At 38.9% G+C, this 17,958-nt stretch overlaps 1 protein-coding gene across 1 annotated transcript in view; it reads right to left on the bottom strand.

Annotated features, from left to right (window-relative positions):
• LOC143284769 (large ribosomal subunit protein mL42-like) overlaps positions 1 to 17,958 on the bottom strand; it is a 43,733-nt gene that overhangs the window by 20,758 nt on the left and 5,017 nt on the right. The window contains exon 2 of the mRNA XM_076591739.1: positions 7,626 to 7,689. Within this exon, the coding sequence (XP_076447854.1) occupies positions 7,626 to 7,689 (64 nt within the window). The remainder of the gene's footprint in view (positions 1 to 7,625; positions 7,690 to 17,958) is intronic.

Genomic DNA, 17,958 nt, shown 5'->3' with positions numbered 1-17,958 from the left:
TCATCGTCATCTTCCTTCATCATCAATATAAAAAAAAATTCCCAAATTATGTGGCCTTCCCTGCTCTCATGGTTACCACAGTTTCGAAACCCCTCCACTTCTGTGTTTGGGACGAGTCCTGACAAGGTCTTCTGTGTCCGCAGATTCATGGGTTGGATGGATATGGTGGCAATCTCTACTCTGAGAGGGACACTCACTCACTCTGGCTCCGCGACTAAGCCATTGTCGTCAGTAGCTCCAGTGGCTATCATCTATCCATATGCCTGGAAACCAGAAGCCAGAAGCCAGTAACACCAACGCGTTGCGCAACCCCACCTATGCCAGTAAATGGATGTAAGCGACGTATTGATCCAGATCCAGAACCAACATGCCATGATTCTGACGGACTCAATGAACCTCATACAGAAAATTGAAAGTGGAGTGGGAAGCCCAGAGTGGCATGAGGCAATGCACAACTTTCAGATTAAAAAAACTTACATGGTCATACTGCCCAGGACATGCGGGTGTTAAGGGAAATGAGTAAGCTGACAGACTTGTCGGTAACGCAACAACAACGAGCGGCCTACATCTAGGAAAATCGGAAATCCTCAGAAAAGTCAAAGAATACCAAAAAGAACAGGTACAAGGCCATCACACCATCGATCGCCTCGAAGAATTAAAGGTAGACGAGGGAGCGGCCATAAGTCTAGCATGAAAGGCAGAGCACGATGCTTTGCAAATCAAACGAATATTGCATCATTTCCAACCCAACATTGATCAAATTTCTTCAAAACGGAACAGAGTCACTGTGGGCTTTTCCACGATGAGTTCCGAACACTACTTGATTACTACAACCTTCGTTCTGGCAAACTTATCATCCTCGGAGATTTCAGTTTTCATTTCGACAACCAGACTTCCACTGATGTCAAAGGCCTATGTCTATCACTGTCCACTCATTCTCTATCTCAGTTCGTTACAGAACCAACACACAGATCTGGCCATACGTGGGACTGGCTCATCGCACGTGACTCTGGTGCCATGGTTGCGTCAGTGACTGTAACTGACAAACTTTCTTCCGACCATTCTGCTGTTATATTCTTGCTTAATATTTCAAAACCTACCAGAACCAAAAAATCTGTTACTCGTCGCAACCTGAAATCCATCAACATTAACACTTTTCTTCTCAAGCTGCTGAACGCCTTTCCAAAATTTCTTCCTGTACCGACGTATCCACACATTACAACACTGTCCTCTCTCAACTGCTGGATGAACATGCACCCCCCCCCACCCCCCCCCACACACACACACCCGCATGCTCCCTGACAGACCTTCCGCCCCATGGTACACACAAGACATTCGACTTGCAAAACGCAAACGTCGCCAACTGGAAAGATGATGGTGATCAACAAAACTGCAAGTCCACAATCAAATATTCCGAAAACAAATAAAGTCAAACATATGATCTCATCAGCAAAGACAAACTTCTTTTCTTCTCAAGTTCTCAATGCCACATCCACCAAATCTCTTTACTCTGTCATGTCAAATCTTCTTGGAACTGCAAAAAAAGATTCCTCTTCCTTCTGCCTACACTTTATCTGAACTCCCCAATGTCTTCTCCTCTTTCTTTTTCGACAAAGTCCAAAATATTTGTACCATCTTAGACCAAATGTCTTTCCAACCTGCTCATCCTGATCCACAATTCTGCGGCACTCCTCTCCATTCCTTTAATCCATTGACTGAAACAGAAGTTCATGAAATCCTGAAAGAAATGACAATAAAATCCTGTGAGCTCGATCCTCGGTCTTTTCCCAGTGTGTCTCACAGCTTCTCCCCACAATCACCAATGTTGTCAACTCATCCCTTCTCACTGGAACGTTTCCATCCACTTTCAAAACTGCAATCGTCCGGCCTCTTCTGAAGAAACCCAACCTTGACGCAAACATTTTGAAAAACTATCGACCAGTTTCTAATCTTCCATTCATGTCAAAACTCCTTGAAAAAGCTGTCCTCAAGCAGCTCAACAACCACCTTTGTTTCAACAATCTCATCCACCCATTTCAGTCTGCCTATCGCGCTGACCACAGCACCGAAACCACTCTCCTCAACATTCTGAACAATCTACTGATAGCGTCCGACTCAGGAAAAATTTCCCTTCTCACTCTTCTCGACTTGTCAGCCGCCTTTGACACAATAGACCATTCAATCCTTCTTTCCCGTCTTCATTTTACATTTGGTATCAACGGCACTGTTCTAAACTGGTTCAAATCTTATCTCAGTGATCGATTCCAGTCTCTGTCATTGTTGATCATTTCCAATCTGAACCCGTTAAAATCGAACATGGAGGCCCACAGGGATCTGTTTTAGGCCCAGTGCTCTTCACACTGTACACTGCTCCTCTCGTTGAAATTATCAACAGCCATAATATCAGTCATCATTCTTATGCTGATGACACTCAACTCCAGAAGAGTGATACCCCTGAAAAATTGTTGTCGCTCTTGCAAGAAACATCCAACTGCTTCCTGGACATTCAAAACAGGATGACTCTAAATAAGTTACAATTGAACGTGGACAAAACTGAAGCAATGATCATAGGAACTAAACAAAAACTGTCTTCCATCACAATTGACACAATCAAACTTGGCAGTACATCTACCCCTCTTTCCAGGTCAGTCAGGAACCTCAGTGTTGTCCTTGACAATACACTGTCCATGCAAAAATTTATCAGTCAGACATGTCAGTCCTGCTACTGTCAACTGCGGTGCATCAGTGCCGTCCGGAAATATCTGTCCACTGATGCAACATCTAGACTTGTCGTTTCTCTCATTCTCTCTCACCTTGACTACTGTAACTCTCTACTGTCTGGTTTGCCTGCTTCATCCATTCAGTCCCTTCAGCGCATACAAAACTCTGCTGCCCGACTTGTCCTCAGAAAGAAAAGATCTGAGCACATCACTCCTCTTTTGCAACATCTCCACTGGCTCCCTGTCTCACACCGAATAAAGTACAAGATCAGCACTCTATGTTATAGATCAGATATATTCACAAAACTGCCCCTTCCTATCTCTGCGGCTGCCTTCACCTCTACACTCCATCTCGCTCACTACGATCGGCTTCAAATCCACTCTGTTCACGCATACCCAGATTCAAACACTTGACTGTTGGCCGCCGTTCTTTCTCTGTCTCTGGACCTTGCAATTGGAATGAACTTCCTCTTTCGCTTCGTCAAGTCTTCACACTCAGCTCTTTCAAGTCTGGCCTTAAAACCCACCTCTTCCAAAAATAGCCTCCCTTGCCTGCCTCTTCCTTGTCCTTAGTTTCTACAGTTTTAGAGTTATGCATGCGTGTGAAAGACTGGTGCCAATGCGCTTTGATTTGTCTCTGCACAAGATTCAGTGCTATATAAATACCATTATTATTATTATTATTAAATACAATAGACTGAGCAACACACTAGACGCCACGTTCCTGGTACAAGAGATCTTTTCCCATCCCTCTTGCGGCCTATCAGTGGCAGCATGTGTGTGTGTGTGTGTGTGTGTGTGTGTGTGTGTGTGTACGTGTGTGTGTGCGCGTGTCTGTGTGCGTGTATGAGTGTGTAAGTGTAAACATATGTCAGGAGAGCTCTGTGCACATGTGTGTGTGTGTGTGTGTGTGTGTGTGTGTGTTGTGTGTGTGTGTCTCTCTCTCTCTGTGTGTGTAGGCTGTATGTTTTACATTTATTTGCTTATTTGTTTATCATCATTATTGTCTTTTTATTTTATTTTCATTTATTATTATTATTATCTTTTCTTTTTCTTTATATATGTAGATTTCTTTTCTTTAAAAAAAAAATCATTTACCTCTTTTTTTTCCCTCAAGGCCTGACTCGGGTTATGCTGCTGTTCAGGCATCTGCATGCTTGGCAGATGTGGTGTAGCGTATATGGATTTGTCCGAATGCAGTGACACCTCCTTGAGCTACTGATACTGATACTGTCGTCAGTAGGGGGCTTTGTAGGTGATGTCCTAAATACATTAAATCAGAATGGGCACTACTGAACACCACTGAAGTGGCTCAGCAGCAGTGCTGGGTCTCCTCTGGTGTGTGGCTTCCTAGCGACTTAACATTGGTGGTTCCCTGTGGACTGTTGACACTGGGACACTGACAGATGAACCCTGGTGTGGCTGTGTATGGGGAATGAGTGGTGTGGGCAGATAAGAGGGCAGCAAAAAAGATAAACAAATAAAAAAAAAGATTTTGTGAAACAGAATAGAAGACTTTTAAATATTCACGAATTCCAAGATATTTGAGTCCCAGCGTCGGAATGTTTTGGTTGTGTAAACTTGGAAAGAAGCTTTTTAAGAGAAAAGAGTATAGTATTGGAAAACAACAATCAGAATGGACCCAGCTTTAATAAAGCACATACTGTAATGATAAAAGCTCTCAGAGGACTTTAGTATTTCTACAATGTACTAACTGGAAAAATAGAACTACCACCTGTTACAAATGGGACTTAATCTTTGAAAACAAGCTTGAATGGAAGAATACATTTTTCAATACAAGAAAAATCCAACACTTTTACAGATAAGGTTAAGATGGTTCCAGTTGAGATTTTTTTTAATTATCATTTTCTTATGACAAATTCTGACATGGGAGTGCTCCCAGATAACAAGCATAAATTCTGCAATGGTAAAAAAGACAATTCTAAATGATCTATGGGAATGTAATCATGTACAACTTTTTTTGGACAGAATTTGTAATACATTTAAGTGTTTATGCTGTAGTAGACTTGCTCTTAATGATACTCTGGTGCTTTTTGGACATAACAATAACAAAATAAAAAGTAACGAGAGAGGCAAGGCCTTCAAGACTCACTTGTGATACACACTTAAAAAAAAAGAAGTAAATAAATAAAAATTTTAATCATTAAAATGTGTTCTGTATTTGTTATTATAAAGCTTTGGGTAAAAAAAAAGGAAAAAAAAGAAAAAAAAGAAGAAAAAAAGCATGAGAGCAGATTCAAACCAAGCATATTCTGGTGGAAAGAACTTGTCTTTGTCACAGAGCTATTGCAGATCTACCGATGACATTAAAATAATAACATTTAAGCATGCTTTTAAGCGTGATAAATCAATTGCGGTATTCAAAGTGATAATGCTGTTTAATTCATATTAATTTTGGTATATCTTGGTAAAGAAAACGTTTCCATTGCCTCAAGCACACTGCAACATATAGCTGTTTTCTCTGGATCTTGATAGATGTTTGACAGGTTAATTGAACTCACAGGGAAACTATGACATGGTTGATTCAGTTTCTCTTTTATGTTCATTCTAGTTAATTCAGTATCCACTTTAAAATATTCATAGGCAGTAAACACATCAATACTGTATTTTGTGTCATTGTATGTGTTCTGTCCAGAATTTGTATTTCTTTTCTTTTAATTGCGAACAAAAAAAATAAAATAAAGATCTGCACAGACCAGCCTAGACAAGGCTGACCGAAACTCAGTGAAACGGTCGATCCAGTTTTTCTTTTATGTTCATTCTGGTTAATTCAATGTCCACATTAGAATATTTATATTCAGCAAACATGTCGATGGTGTATTTAGTGTCACTGTACGTGCTCTGCCCAGAATTTGTATTTCTTTTCTTTTAATTGTAAACAAGAAAAACAAGGTCATGCCGCCTTCTTACCAAGCACAGCCTATGTTTTCTGAATCCAGATTAAGCCTCAACAAAATAAACTGTTGATGATCTGGAAATACAACTTTTCAGGAGACTTACAACCTAATATTGGTATGACTGGAAATTTTTTTCCTACTATATTGAAACCAAATTTGGTATTGACAGACAAAGTATTTCCAGAGAAAATGGCAATGTTAAAGTTTACCACTGTCACACAGATATACTTACATACAGACACAGACACAGACACAGACACACACAGAGACAACCAAACACCACATTTTAACATAGACTCATTTTGTTTACATAAGTGAGTCAAAAAACTGATGGATGTTTCTCACATATTTTATTGATAGCAAAACTCTATATATCATATAACACAAATGTAGAATCAATAAAGCCAACTTTACAAATGTTCTTAAAAGATCTCAAACAAGCATATGTAGTGGACAATTATGTTTTTAACATGACTATGGAACATAGTACATATGTGCAAAAAAAATGGGAACTGTTTTGTACAAGATTAAGCTTTACAGTGTAACCTTGGGATTGATATGTTCTTGGATGTGTATTGTTCTCCCTATATTATGTTGTTGTGGAATTGTCAATATTTAGAACATCATCATGTCTCTACCTCATAATGCATAAAGTATAAATTTTGTATATGTAAACCTCTGTCTGAATAAAAATGTTGGGGAAAAAAATACAATGACAACAACAAAAACAAACAGATAAAAGCAATAAATTGTGAGCACATGCAGGATCTTCCAAAATACATAGTTACGGATTGCAAATGTTAAAACACTTATATGAATATATCTTGTTAATTCCAGAAGGAAATAGTTTAATGCAACAGAGAACTCAGTTTGGATTATTGTGTTGTCAATGCCAACTGGCCAATGATTTTAAGATCAGGAATTAAGTCACACAGAGGCATGATCTCAAGTCATGTGTGTGTGTGTGTGTGTGTGTGTGTGTGTGTGTGTGTGTGTGTGTGTAAAAGACTGAGTGTAGAGGGGGAAATTTCTGTGTAAGTGTAGACTGTATGAGCTATATATGAATAGCTGCACAAATGCAAGCATGTGGTCTATTTGTGGGATCAATGTTACATGTGTGTATGTCTGTTTGCTTATGTGTTACCCTTGAGTGATGCTTTCTGTATTTGTGATCTGCACATAATATATATGTCATGTGTGTGTGTGTGTGTGTGTGTGTGTGTGTGTGTGTGTGTGTGTGTGTGTGTGTGGATATGGTTGCTTTGGGTGGGGCCTGGGTACATATGTTTGTTGGCAGAGGGTTGGGCTTCAGAGGGAAGGGGAAGTCAGAGAGAGAGAGAGAGAGAGAGAGAGAAGAGAGAGAGAGAGAGAGTGTGTGTGTGTGTGTGTGTGAGTGGTGGTGTTTTTTGTCATTGCCTTCTACATGTTTCACTTTGCTGTATCTTTATGTATTCACTTGTTTGTTTATGTTGTCAAACCATCCTATTCTATTCCATTTTATGCTATTTTACACAAACCTATGGTATGCTATCAAGGCCTAATCAGGGTGTTGGGCTTATAAATGTGAAAGGTTGGTATCTGTTCCCCCCCCATTCCTCCCCCTACCCCTCTTTTTTTTGTATGTTCCAACAGTAAATATGGTGTAGCCTATGTGGATCAGTTCGCACACTTTGTTTTGACACCACCTTGAAAGTGAAACCACCTTCTGCCAAGTTCATAAGTAAAATAGTTGATGCTATGCATCTGGTATACAGCTTAAGTATCAGTACAAGTTGCGATTAACTATTGCATTCCAAGTTATGACATCAATATATACACAATACACATTCCTTAGCCTCCTTCACAAGACAGACACTGAGTGAGTGGGGAAAAAAGAAAGAGGGAGTCACACACACACACACACACACAAACTGACAAAGACAGAGAGAGAGAGACTGAGAAGAGAGAGAATGCTCCATACTGAAAAAATAGTGTTATAAAAATTCACCTGTCAACCTCCAAGTCCTTACAACTGGTCCCATAGAAGAGAGCTGATCTTTGCAACTGGCTGCCTGAAATACAAAGTGTAAGCCTTCCAGTTAAAAAAATAAAACCAAAAAAAAAACAAAACAACCTAATCCACAACAGATCAAGCTCATCCTGATTACACATATGCTTGTCAATCAAGATTAATCTTATCTAGCAATAAAATTTACACCCACTCATCCACCAAATAAATAATATATATATATATATATATATATATACACACACACAAACACACAGAGATAGATAGATATGTATGTATGTATATATATATATATATATATATATATATATATATAGAGAGAGAGAGAGAGAGAGAGAGAGAGAGAGTAGACCCATGCTTATCTTTGATCCTCAGAAGAAAAGAATTTCGTTCTCTCTCTCTCTCATATTGAAATTTCAACTTTTTAGGAATATTTTGCATCAGCCCTTAACAAACTGAAATGCCTTTAAAAACATGATGCAAGATATTCGTTTCTCATGTGTGATACTCAGTGAATCACTGAATAATAAAGTTAACCCAATACCAGAACATTTATGTATTTGAAAAATAATACCATTTTTGTGTTTTGCATTTGTGTGCAAAGATTTTGTGATACTGACCTAAAATTTCTACGGAAATAATGCTGTTACTACAGCCAGTCACCAGAACAATATCTTTGATGAAAACTGGATCCATGTAAACTGTAAGACATGTGCTCTACTAGTATCATTGAGCTCTCGATTAGTATTGTAACATATACAATGTGACCTGTGAACTGTACCTGACCAATCAACTATAAACTGCCTCTTCAACTTAGACTGAGGCTACACATGCACATCGTCTCTTGACTGTTGGCTTGCCAAAAGTTGAGTACGTTAGAAGGTGTCAGAAGCATAATTTTGACACTTCAGCTTGTCAGAGTACAAACTGAAAATAAAAGAAAGAAAAACTGACAGAAATGAACTTCAAACATCTGTGCACTGAATTGGAAGAGCCAGATTTGTATCAAGAGTTTCAAAGGTTCAAAGATCACGTTGAATTGGTCTTTGACAGACTGCTGTGAACACTGAACAACAAGCACAAGGCACCTGGGATAGGTACCTGGACTGGTGCCCAAGGTCGAGAAATTTACAAAATTCTTGAATAGCAAGATGCAGACAAAAATGATCCAGCTTCAGTTCTGATGAAATCTGAAACATACATCAAGCCCAGAAAAAACAAGTGCATGGTGAGACAGCTCTGAAACAGAGAAGACAACAAGTGGATGAAACGTTTAAAAACTTTGTGAAAAATCTACACCTGATTCTCAGAGACTGTGAGTATGCTGATACTGATGATATTTTAATCTATCAATATAAGGGGTCAGAGAGAAAAAAAAACGTACAGGAAAGACTGCTAGATGTGGGGGAAACTTTAACGCTAGCAAGAGCAATTTAGATCAGACAACAGCCTGAACTCTAACTGAAACAAAAGCATATCAGTAACGAAGAAAGATCTATTCCTATACATGCTGTCATAACAAGGACTGATGTCAAAACCATGCACAGAGATCATCAAAACAAAATACAAAAATATAAAGACAAAATTCCAAAACTGAGTCTAGACTCAAAGCAGTTCAGTAGCCTACTCAAACAGCAACCACATCCACATCTATGTGCATGTGATATGGGAGAGACAAAGACAAAGATCATTCAAAAACAGGAGGAAACTGTCCAGCAACTGGAACCACATGTTCAGACTGTTCAAGACCAAATCATTGGACATATGTTTGTCTGTGTCAAAAGAGGAGAACTGTCAACGCAATCAGTTCCAAATCTGATTCTGAACCAGACTCTGATGTACTGGTCATTCATATAACACTAATTTTGGAAGACAATTAAAACAAACGGGATCAATTAGCTGAAGTGCTTGGAAAGAAGATCAGTTTTAAAATGGATACTGGGACAAAATTCAACACCATGAAATTGAAAGACTTTGAAAGTTTGTCACAGTTGTGTGATCCCTCCACCTCAAAAAGAATTCTTCGCTCTTATTCCAACCATCACATCTACCCAGTAGGAACTACTACTCTACCACTCTAGTGTAACAAAAACAAACTGCATGTTCAGTTTGAAATCATCAACATCAACCATTTCAAGTGATAAAGCACAAAAGCGAGGTCTAATTGCTCGCCTTGCAACAGTCATAGAAACCAACCAGAAAATCTCAGAGAAAGAAGATGAACTCCAAGACATTTGGTCTGAATTTCCAGAACTCTGAAAAAATACTGGCACACTTCCAGGAGAATATTCAATCAAACTTAAAACTGCGCCAGCAGATTATTGACAAACTAAAAGAAATGGAAGCAGATGTTCACATTTAAAAAAAAAAAATCAAAAAAAAATCAAAAAAATCAAAGAACCGACTGAATGGGTCAGCTCTATGTCTGTGTAAGTACGCAATGCCAAGATCCATTTCTGCATTGATCCTCATGATCTGAACAACACCATCCAAAGAGAACACCCCCCTATGCTCGCAACTGAGGATATAATAGCTGATATCCTGGATGCAAAAGTGTTCACCAAGTTGGATGCAAAGTCTGGATTTCTTCATATCAAACTTGATGAACAATTATCTTTCCTAACCACATTTAACACACCAATAAGACAATATAGATGGTTGTCTATGCCCTTTGGTATCAAATGTGCACCAGAAGTTTTCAAGAGAATTATGGATGAGGTGCTGGAAGGGATCTCAGGAACTTGTGCCGTCATGGACGATATCCTTGTTGTTGGTTGCAATGATGAACATCATGACAAATCTTGCAAAAAGTCATACTCACAGACAGAACTATGAATTACAAATTAGAGCTGCATTAAAAAAACAACTAAACTTCTGCAAGTCCAGCAAACCATATCTCAGGCATCTGCTAACATCTGAAGGACTGATGGCAGACCCAGAAAAAGTCAAAGCCATACAAACAATAGCAACTCCACAAAACAAGGAAGATGTGAAACGTTTCCTTAGCTTCACAACCTACCTGGGAAAACTCATCCCAAATCTCAGTGAAGAAAGCAGCCCCCTTAGAGCACTGCTAAAGGATGGTGTGCAGTTTGATTGGCAAGGATCTCAAGATGAAGCATTTGCAAGGTTGAAAAACCTTTGTTGCAAACCCCCTGTTCTGGTTTACTACACCAGAAGACCAGTGGAAATCCAGTGTGACACCAAAAAACATGGCCTTGGAGCAGTCCTGTTACAAGATGGAAAACCAGTAACATATATATACATCAAGATCTCTCAAAGAAAATGAGCAGAGATATGCACAGACAGAAAAAATAAATGCTCTCCATTGTATTTGCTTGTATAAAATTTTGCTGTTACATTCTGGGATCAACAGTGACAGTCTTCAATGACCACAAGCAACGAGAACAGATCTTTAAAAAGTCATTACTATCATCTCCAATGAGGCTACAGAGAATGTTGATGAACCTTCAATGGTATGATCTCAATGCTGTGTACAGGATGAGAAAATACATAATCTTCCTGACATTCTTTCCAGAGCAACTCTTTCAGACCAGTCTCCTGATATTTCCCAGCTACACTTTGTCAATAGCCTGGATTTCCTCTTATCACCAAAGGGAGGTATGAAGGGATTCAGAAAAAAAACAACAACGAAGAATTAGGCCCTCTACAAGATGTCATACAAGATGGCTGGCTTGACAACAGAACTGATCTGCCACCAGTTCCCACACCCTTCTGGGGCTCTCATGCAGAGATCACAATATCTGATGGTGTGATCTACAAAGGCATGCATATTGTGATACCCCCCAGTCTTCAGGGACGTATGCCAGCAATCATCCCTGAATCCCACATGGGAATCATGAAGTGCAAACAATGAGGAAGGGAAGTCATGTTCTGACCTGCAATGAATGCAGAAATTGAGCAGACAGTAAATAATTGCTCAAAATGTGCTACATTTCAGTAGCAAAACACAGCAGAACCTTTAATGCCAACAAAAATACCGGACTACCCATTTGCTGAGGTGTCAATGGACATATCTGAGTTTGAACAATCCTGGTTGATTTTTATTCAAAATTCACTGAAGTGGATGAACTGAAGAACCTGACCAGTGGGTATATAACTAACTGTACATTATTATTATTATTAATATTAATATATATGTCATAGACAAACTCAAATTCCTGTAAAACTCAGAAGTGACAGTGGATCACAGTTTACCAGCAGGGAGTTCACAATGTTCTGTAGCAAGCACTGAATTGAACACTACAAATTAAGTTCACATTTTCAAAGTTCAGACAGAGAAGAACATACGAACTGTAAAACAACTGTGGAGAAAGAAAACTGACAAAACATATTCTTTGGAGGTAGTCAACCTTTCCCCTGCACAATAATTGATGAGTTGTCGTCCGAGAAATAAAAACTGCCAGTGCTAGCATGCTGCAACCTGTTAAATCCAGCAACACACAGCAAAGAAGAAATCATGTCATGCCTGGATAGACAGAAGGAGAAACAAAACTTTTATCATCACAGAGCACACTTGACAAGCCACCTCCCATTCCAAGCTGAAGATGAAGTACACATGGCTCCCTTGCCAGGAACCAAAGAGTGGCAACCAGCAGTTGTGAATCCACATCCAGTTCCCACATTGTATGTGATATGACCAAGAGGCCAGCAATTCCAATGCAATGGAAAACATCTACGAGCTTCAACATGCTCTGCAAACACTGAAACAACAAGTCCAAGATACCCTGATGGAGCCAGTGGTCCTAACCTTGGAGACACAGTGAACTCGGACCTCTCTCATGACACTCAAGACAGGCTCTGCAGAGCTCACAGTGGTCAAGAAGTGTGCCCACCAAATAGACTGAACCTCTGAAAGTTCAAAGACAGAAATGTTTCTCGTTTTGTTTTATTAGTGCTCTTTCTTCATTCAGAAACAAAACCACCATGGATAACAAAAGAAACTGACATTGAAATACATTATAGAGATTATTTGAAGATGTATGGATCAAATCAACAAAATAAGAAACAAAGAAATAAAGTAAACGCCATGAAACATACATCAAAATATAATTATTTTCAGAAAATGTTAGTTAATACAAAAGATTCTCATCTAATTTGGAAAGCCATCAACAAGTTGAATAATAAACATGTGGCAAAAAGACAACAAAGCATCAGTTAAATAATCATTTTGCAACCATTGCTGAAAAACTTATACCAAGCGATAGGACCAGTGAAAATGACCTCTGTATTCTAAAACAGTATATTATTGACTCAAAGAAAATTCATCTTCCATTTAGTCTTCAACCAATGACTGTCTTGGATGTATGTCAAAGCCTATCACAACTAAAACAATCTGGCACTCGAGATTTGGACGGGTTAGATGGACAGATATTAAAGCTTTCTTCACCTGTTATTGTAGATACTGTGACATATCTTTATAATTTGTGTATTGATAAGAAATGTTTTCCTTCTAAATTCAAGCAGGCTAGAGAATTTCCACTGTACAAATCAGGTGATTCTTCTGATCCATCTAACTATAGGCCAATTTCTGTCTTGTCTGCTCTGTCTAAACCCATTGAAAAACATTTGCAAATATGTTTATATTCTTATCTCTTTGACAATGACCTAATCCATGAAGACCAGTCTGGTTTCCGTAAAAATCATTCTTGTTATACAGCCCTCATACAACTCACTGACAGTCTTCTACATAACATAAATGAAAATAAATTCACAGGTCTCCTTTTCATAGATTTTGAAAAAGCTTTTGATGTAATCAATCACTCCTTGTTACTACGTAAATTAGAAGCTTATAAATTACCACCAGAGTATATTCACCTTATACAATCTTTTCTTTCTGATAGGAAGTAGTTAATAACAATAAATAATCAAACCTCAAATTTTACATCTATCAAACATGGAGTACCACAGGGATCCATCTTAGGGCCAATTTTATTCTCCACTTATGTTAATAACTTACCTTGTTATATGAAATGCAAATGTGAAATGTTTGCAGATGACACATCCTTACATTCAAGCAAGTCAGACGCCAGTAAACTAACTAATGAACTCCAAGATGATATTCTGAAACTTAATGACTGGACACATTTGAATCACATGTCCTTGAATGCTCAGAAAACGAAGTGCAAGTATGTATGTGCACGACAAAAAAGACAAAAAATGAAACATAACTTCAAACCACTATTCCTAGGCGTCAATAAAATTGAAGAGGTAGATTCACATAAAATTCTGGGTGTCGTTATTGATAAAGATCTATCTTGGACTGATCATACGAAGTACTTAAGTAAACATCTCTCAAATAGAATACTTCAACTAGTTTCAGTTTCAGTTTCACTTTCTCAAGGAGGCGTCACTGCGTTCGGACAAATCCATACACGCTACACCACATCTGTTGAGCAGATGCCTGACCAGCAGCATAACCCAACGCGCTTAGTCAGGCCTTGAGTGCATGCTTACATATTTGTGTACCTATGAAAGTGGATTTCATTTTACGTAATTTCGCCAGAGGACAACACTCTCGTTGCCATGGGTTCTTTTTCAGTGCGCCAAGTGCGTGCTGCACACGGGACCTCGGTTTATCGTCTCATCCGAAAGACTAGACGCTCAGTTTGATTTTCCAGTCAAACTTAGGAGAAAGGGCGAGAGCGGGATTCGAACCCACACCCTCACGGACTCTCTGTATTGGCAGCTGAGCGTCTTAACCATTCTGCCACCTTCCTCAACTAGCAAAAATCAAAAAGATCCTTAATGTCCATTCACGAAAGCTCTTCTTCGGTGCACATATTCTGCCAGTAATTGATAATGCGTCAACTTTATGGGACAGCTGTAGCCTCTCAAACTTGAAGTTTATTCACCGTATGTATAAAAGAGCACAGAAAATAGTATTGTTAAAACCGAACTCCCTGACCCCAATGGACTATAAACAACTTAATATATTATCTTTTCACAACAGGCTGTACTTCAACGAAGCTGTTTGCATGCATAATGTTATGTATGGAAATGCTCCAAAAAGATTGCAGACACTTTTAAAACTAATTAACACAGACACAACCACATGCTCTGCATACCCAGATCAAGAAACAACCTGTACAAATCCAGCTTTCTGTATTCTGGTGGAAATTTATGGAATAATCTCCCACTCACTCTGAAAAGTATCATAAATAAAAACGTGTTTAAGAAAAAACTAATGAACACAGACACAACCACATGCTCTGCATACTCAGACCAAGAAACAACCTTTACAAATCCAGCTTTCTGTATTCTGGTGGAAATGTATGGAATAATCTCCCACTCACTCTGAAAAGTATCGTAAATAAAAACGTGTTTAAGAAAAATCTGAAGAATCACCTCACTGAAAATAATTAACAGTAATAAAAATTTTGATCTATTAGTCAAATATTCCTATTAATAATTGTGAAATGTTTTGTATATGCTTGTGTTGGCAAGGATTTTGCACTATATGAGGGAACATGTGCATGTGGGTGGGATGGGCATGGTGTAATTGTGTCCGAGAATTTGTGTTCAGTGGTGTGTGTGTGTGTGTGTGTGTGTGTGTGTGTGAAATGGAAATGCAATTGTGTATTTCTTCATCACAATATTCTTGTTTATATATATATGCATTTTGTTGTTATTGTTGCTCTTCATCTGCTTGTTTCTTCTCTCTCTCTCTCTCTCTCTCTCTCTCTCACTCTCTCTCTTTCTCTCTCTCCTATATTTTTTCTTTTTTTCTTTTTCGTTTTTTTAAATTATTATTTTTAGTTATTTATTTGGTTGTTTTTTTTTCATTGATGGCTTGATGTAAAAAAGCAATTGTTGCTTATTCACTTTACCATCATGAAATAAAATCTTGACTTGACTTGACTTGACTTCAACAGTTAGTGTTAAGCTTAAAATTTTTTTTTTTTTAAACCCCAACAAAACAAGAGAGGCAAGGCCTTCAAGACTCACTTCTGAAACACTTAAAAAAAGAAATCTAATCGTTAAACTGTGTTCTTTATTTGTTATTATAAAGCTTCGGGTAAAAAAAAAAAAGAAAAAAAAAAGTCCTATTGGCAGATTCGAACCCTGCATGTTCGAGTGAGAAGAAACTGTCTTACCCAATACACTATCGTGGCTCCTTAACTGACGTTAAAAAATTTAACATTTAAACATGCTTTTTTATGGGCGATAAATTGACTGTCGGAAGTTCTCCACCAGCCTGCCCCACGGGAAGAATTCCACGCTCCTCACATCAACATCGGTGAGACAGAGCTGAAGTCGGTCCACCAGTTCAGCTACCTAGGCTGCACCATCTCGTCTGACGCCAAGATCGACAAGGAGATCGACAACAGACTTGCAAAGGCAAACAGCGCATTCGGCAGGCTGTACAAGAGAGTGTGGAACAACAAACACCTGAAGAAAGACACAAAGATCAGCGTGTACAGAGCTGTTGTACTGCCCACCCTGTTGTATGGCTCCGAAACCTGGGTCACCTACCGGCACCACATACGACTGCTTGATCGCTTTCACCAGCGCTGCCTTCGCACCATCCTCAGCATCCACTGGAGTGACTACATCACAAATGTCGAGGTCCTGGAGCAGGCAAAGACTATCAGCATCGAGGGAGTGCTGCTAAAGACCCAGCTACGTTGGGCAGGGCACGTGTCCAGGATGGAGGACCACCGCCTGCCCAAGATCGCGCTGTATGGTGAACTGTCCACTGGCCACCGTGACAGAGGAGCACCCAAGAAGAGATACAAAGACTCCTTGAAGAAAGCTCTCGGTGCCTGTCACATTGACCATCGCCAGTGGTCCGCAGTAGCCGCTGATCGTGAGACCTGGCGACGCACCATCCACCAAGCTGTCTCCTCCTTCGAAAACAACCGCAGGGCCAGCCTTGAGGACAAACGCAGAAGGAGGAAGAACCACGACGCTGCAGCCGCGAACCCAGACCAGACTTTCCCTTGCAACCGCTGCGGCCGACTCTGCTTTTCCCGCATTGGCCTTGTCAGCCATGAGCGTGCCTGCATCAGACGTGGACAACGCCCTTCCTAGATCTTCGTCAGCGAAGCCAGGCCATGATGGGTGATGATGAAATTGACTGCGTTATTGGCAGTGAGAACGCTGTTTAAATCATATTATTCTGGTGTATCTTCGGCATTCAAAAAATCTTTAAGGGCAATTAAAAATTCTTTTTAAGTCTGTGGTAAAGGAGATGTGGCTATCGCTGCAATCACACTGTTTTCTCTGGATCTTGATTAGTACAAGTTTAGTTACACCCGCGGGAATGTGCGACATGGTCAATCCAATTTCTCTTTTATGTTCATTCTAGTTTTATAGTTTTAAAGTTGATATGAAAATTGAGTATTTTGTTAAACAAATAACATGTAGAGCCAAGTACAAGTACTTCTAAACGTCATATGAAGTAAAAAGGACATAATTTTGAGAAAAGTCAAGACTGGAATTTTTTTTACGTTTCATCAAGGGTATTAACTCTCATGGTTTATTATTTTTAACTGTGAATTCTGACTGATTTTGTTGATATTTTTATGGCAGTTTGGGGCATAATCCATTAAGTGATGAGGCATTCACAAATCTTTCTCTGAATAAATATTTAATGGTCTCCTTCTCCAACTTTCCATCACATGTTATCGAGTACTGTCGATTGAATATAGGATTGAACGGGCAGGTCAACAACTTGAAACAAAATGGCGTCCTTTGCGTTCATGAGGAATATGAGCACGCACTTTGAATAAGTATAAATATGTGTACACAACTGATTTTTGCCCATGACCTTCAGGGCTCAGCCAATAGATCTATAAACTCCACTCTTGATTTTAGTATTTTCCGAAAAAGACCACTTGGGCGAATGAACATAGTGAAAGCCCTGTACACTAAGAGAACACACAAGCTTTTTATGTATTGAGTATAATTTCAAAATGTAATGTTTAAGGTGAGAACGATAAGTTTAAAGCAAATTAACCCCCCTAGCATTAATTACAGATAAATTTCCCTTTTTTACTATCTGCACCAAAGACATGCACCAGAAATATAACTTCCATGCTTAGCAAAAGAAGTTCCTGTTTGAACAAAAAAATGATAAAAATGACTGCTCTTGACGCTGTGTCAGAATATGAGATCAAAGTGCCAAGTTTTGAGAATAAAAAAATATAAATATAACAGTAAATTCAGTTTGCATATAATTTGGCTTTTTTTTTTGGTGCCCATCCCAGAGGTACAATATTGTTTTAAACAAGATGACTGGAAAGAACTGATTTTTTCCTATTTTTATGCCAAATTTGGTGTCAAATGA

This window comes from Babylonia areolata, chromosome 8 (genome assembly GCF_041734735.1).
Source record: "Babylonia areolata isolate BAREFJ2019XMU chromosome 8, ASM4173473v1, whole genome shotgun sequence".
Lineage (NCBI taxonomy): Eukaryota > Metazoa > Mollusca > Gastropoda > Neogastropoda > Buccinidae > Babylonia > Babylonia areolata.
The sequence above is the reverse complement of the archived record's forward strand: the minus strand, read 5'-3'. Positions and strand labels throughout refer to the sequence as shown.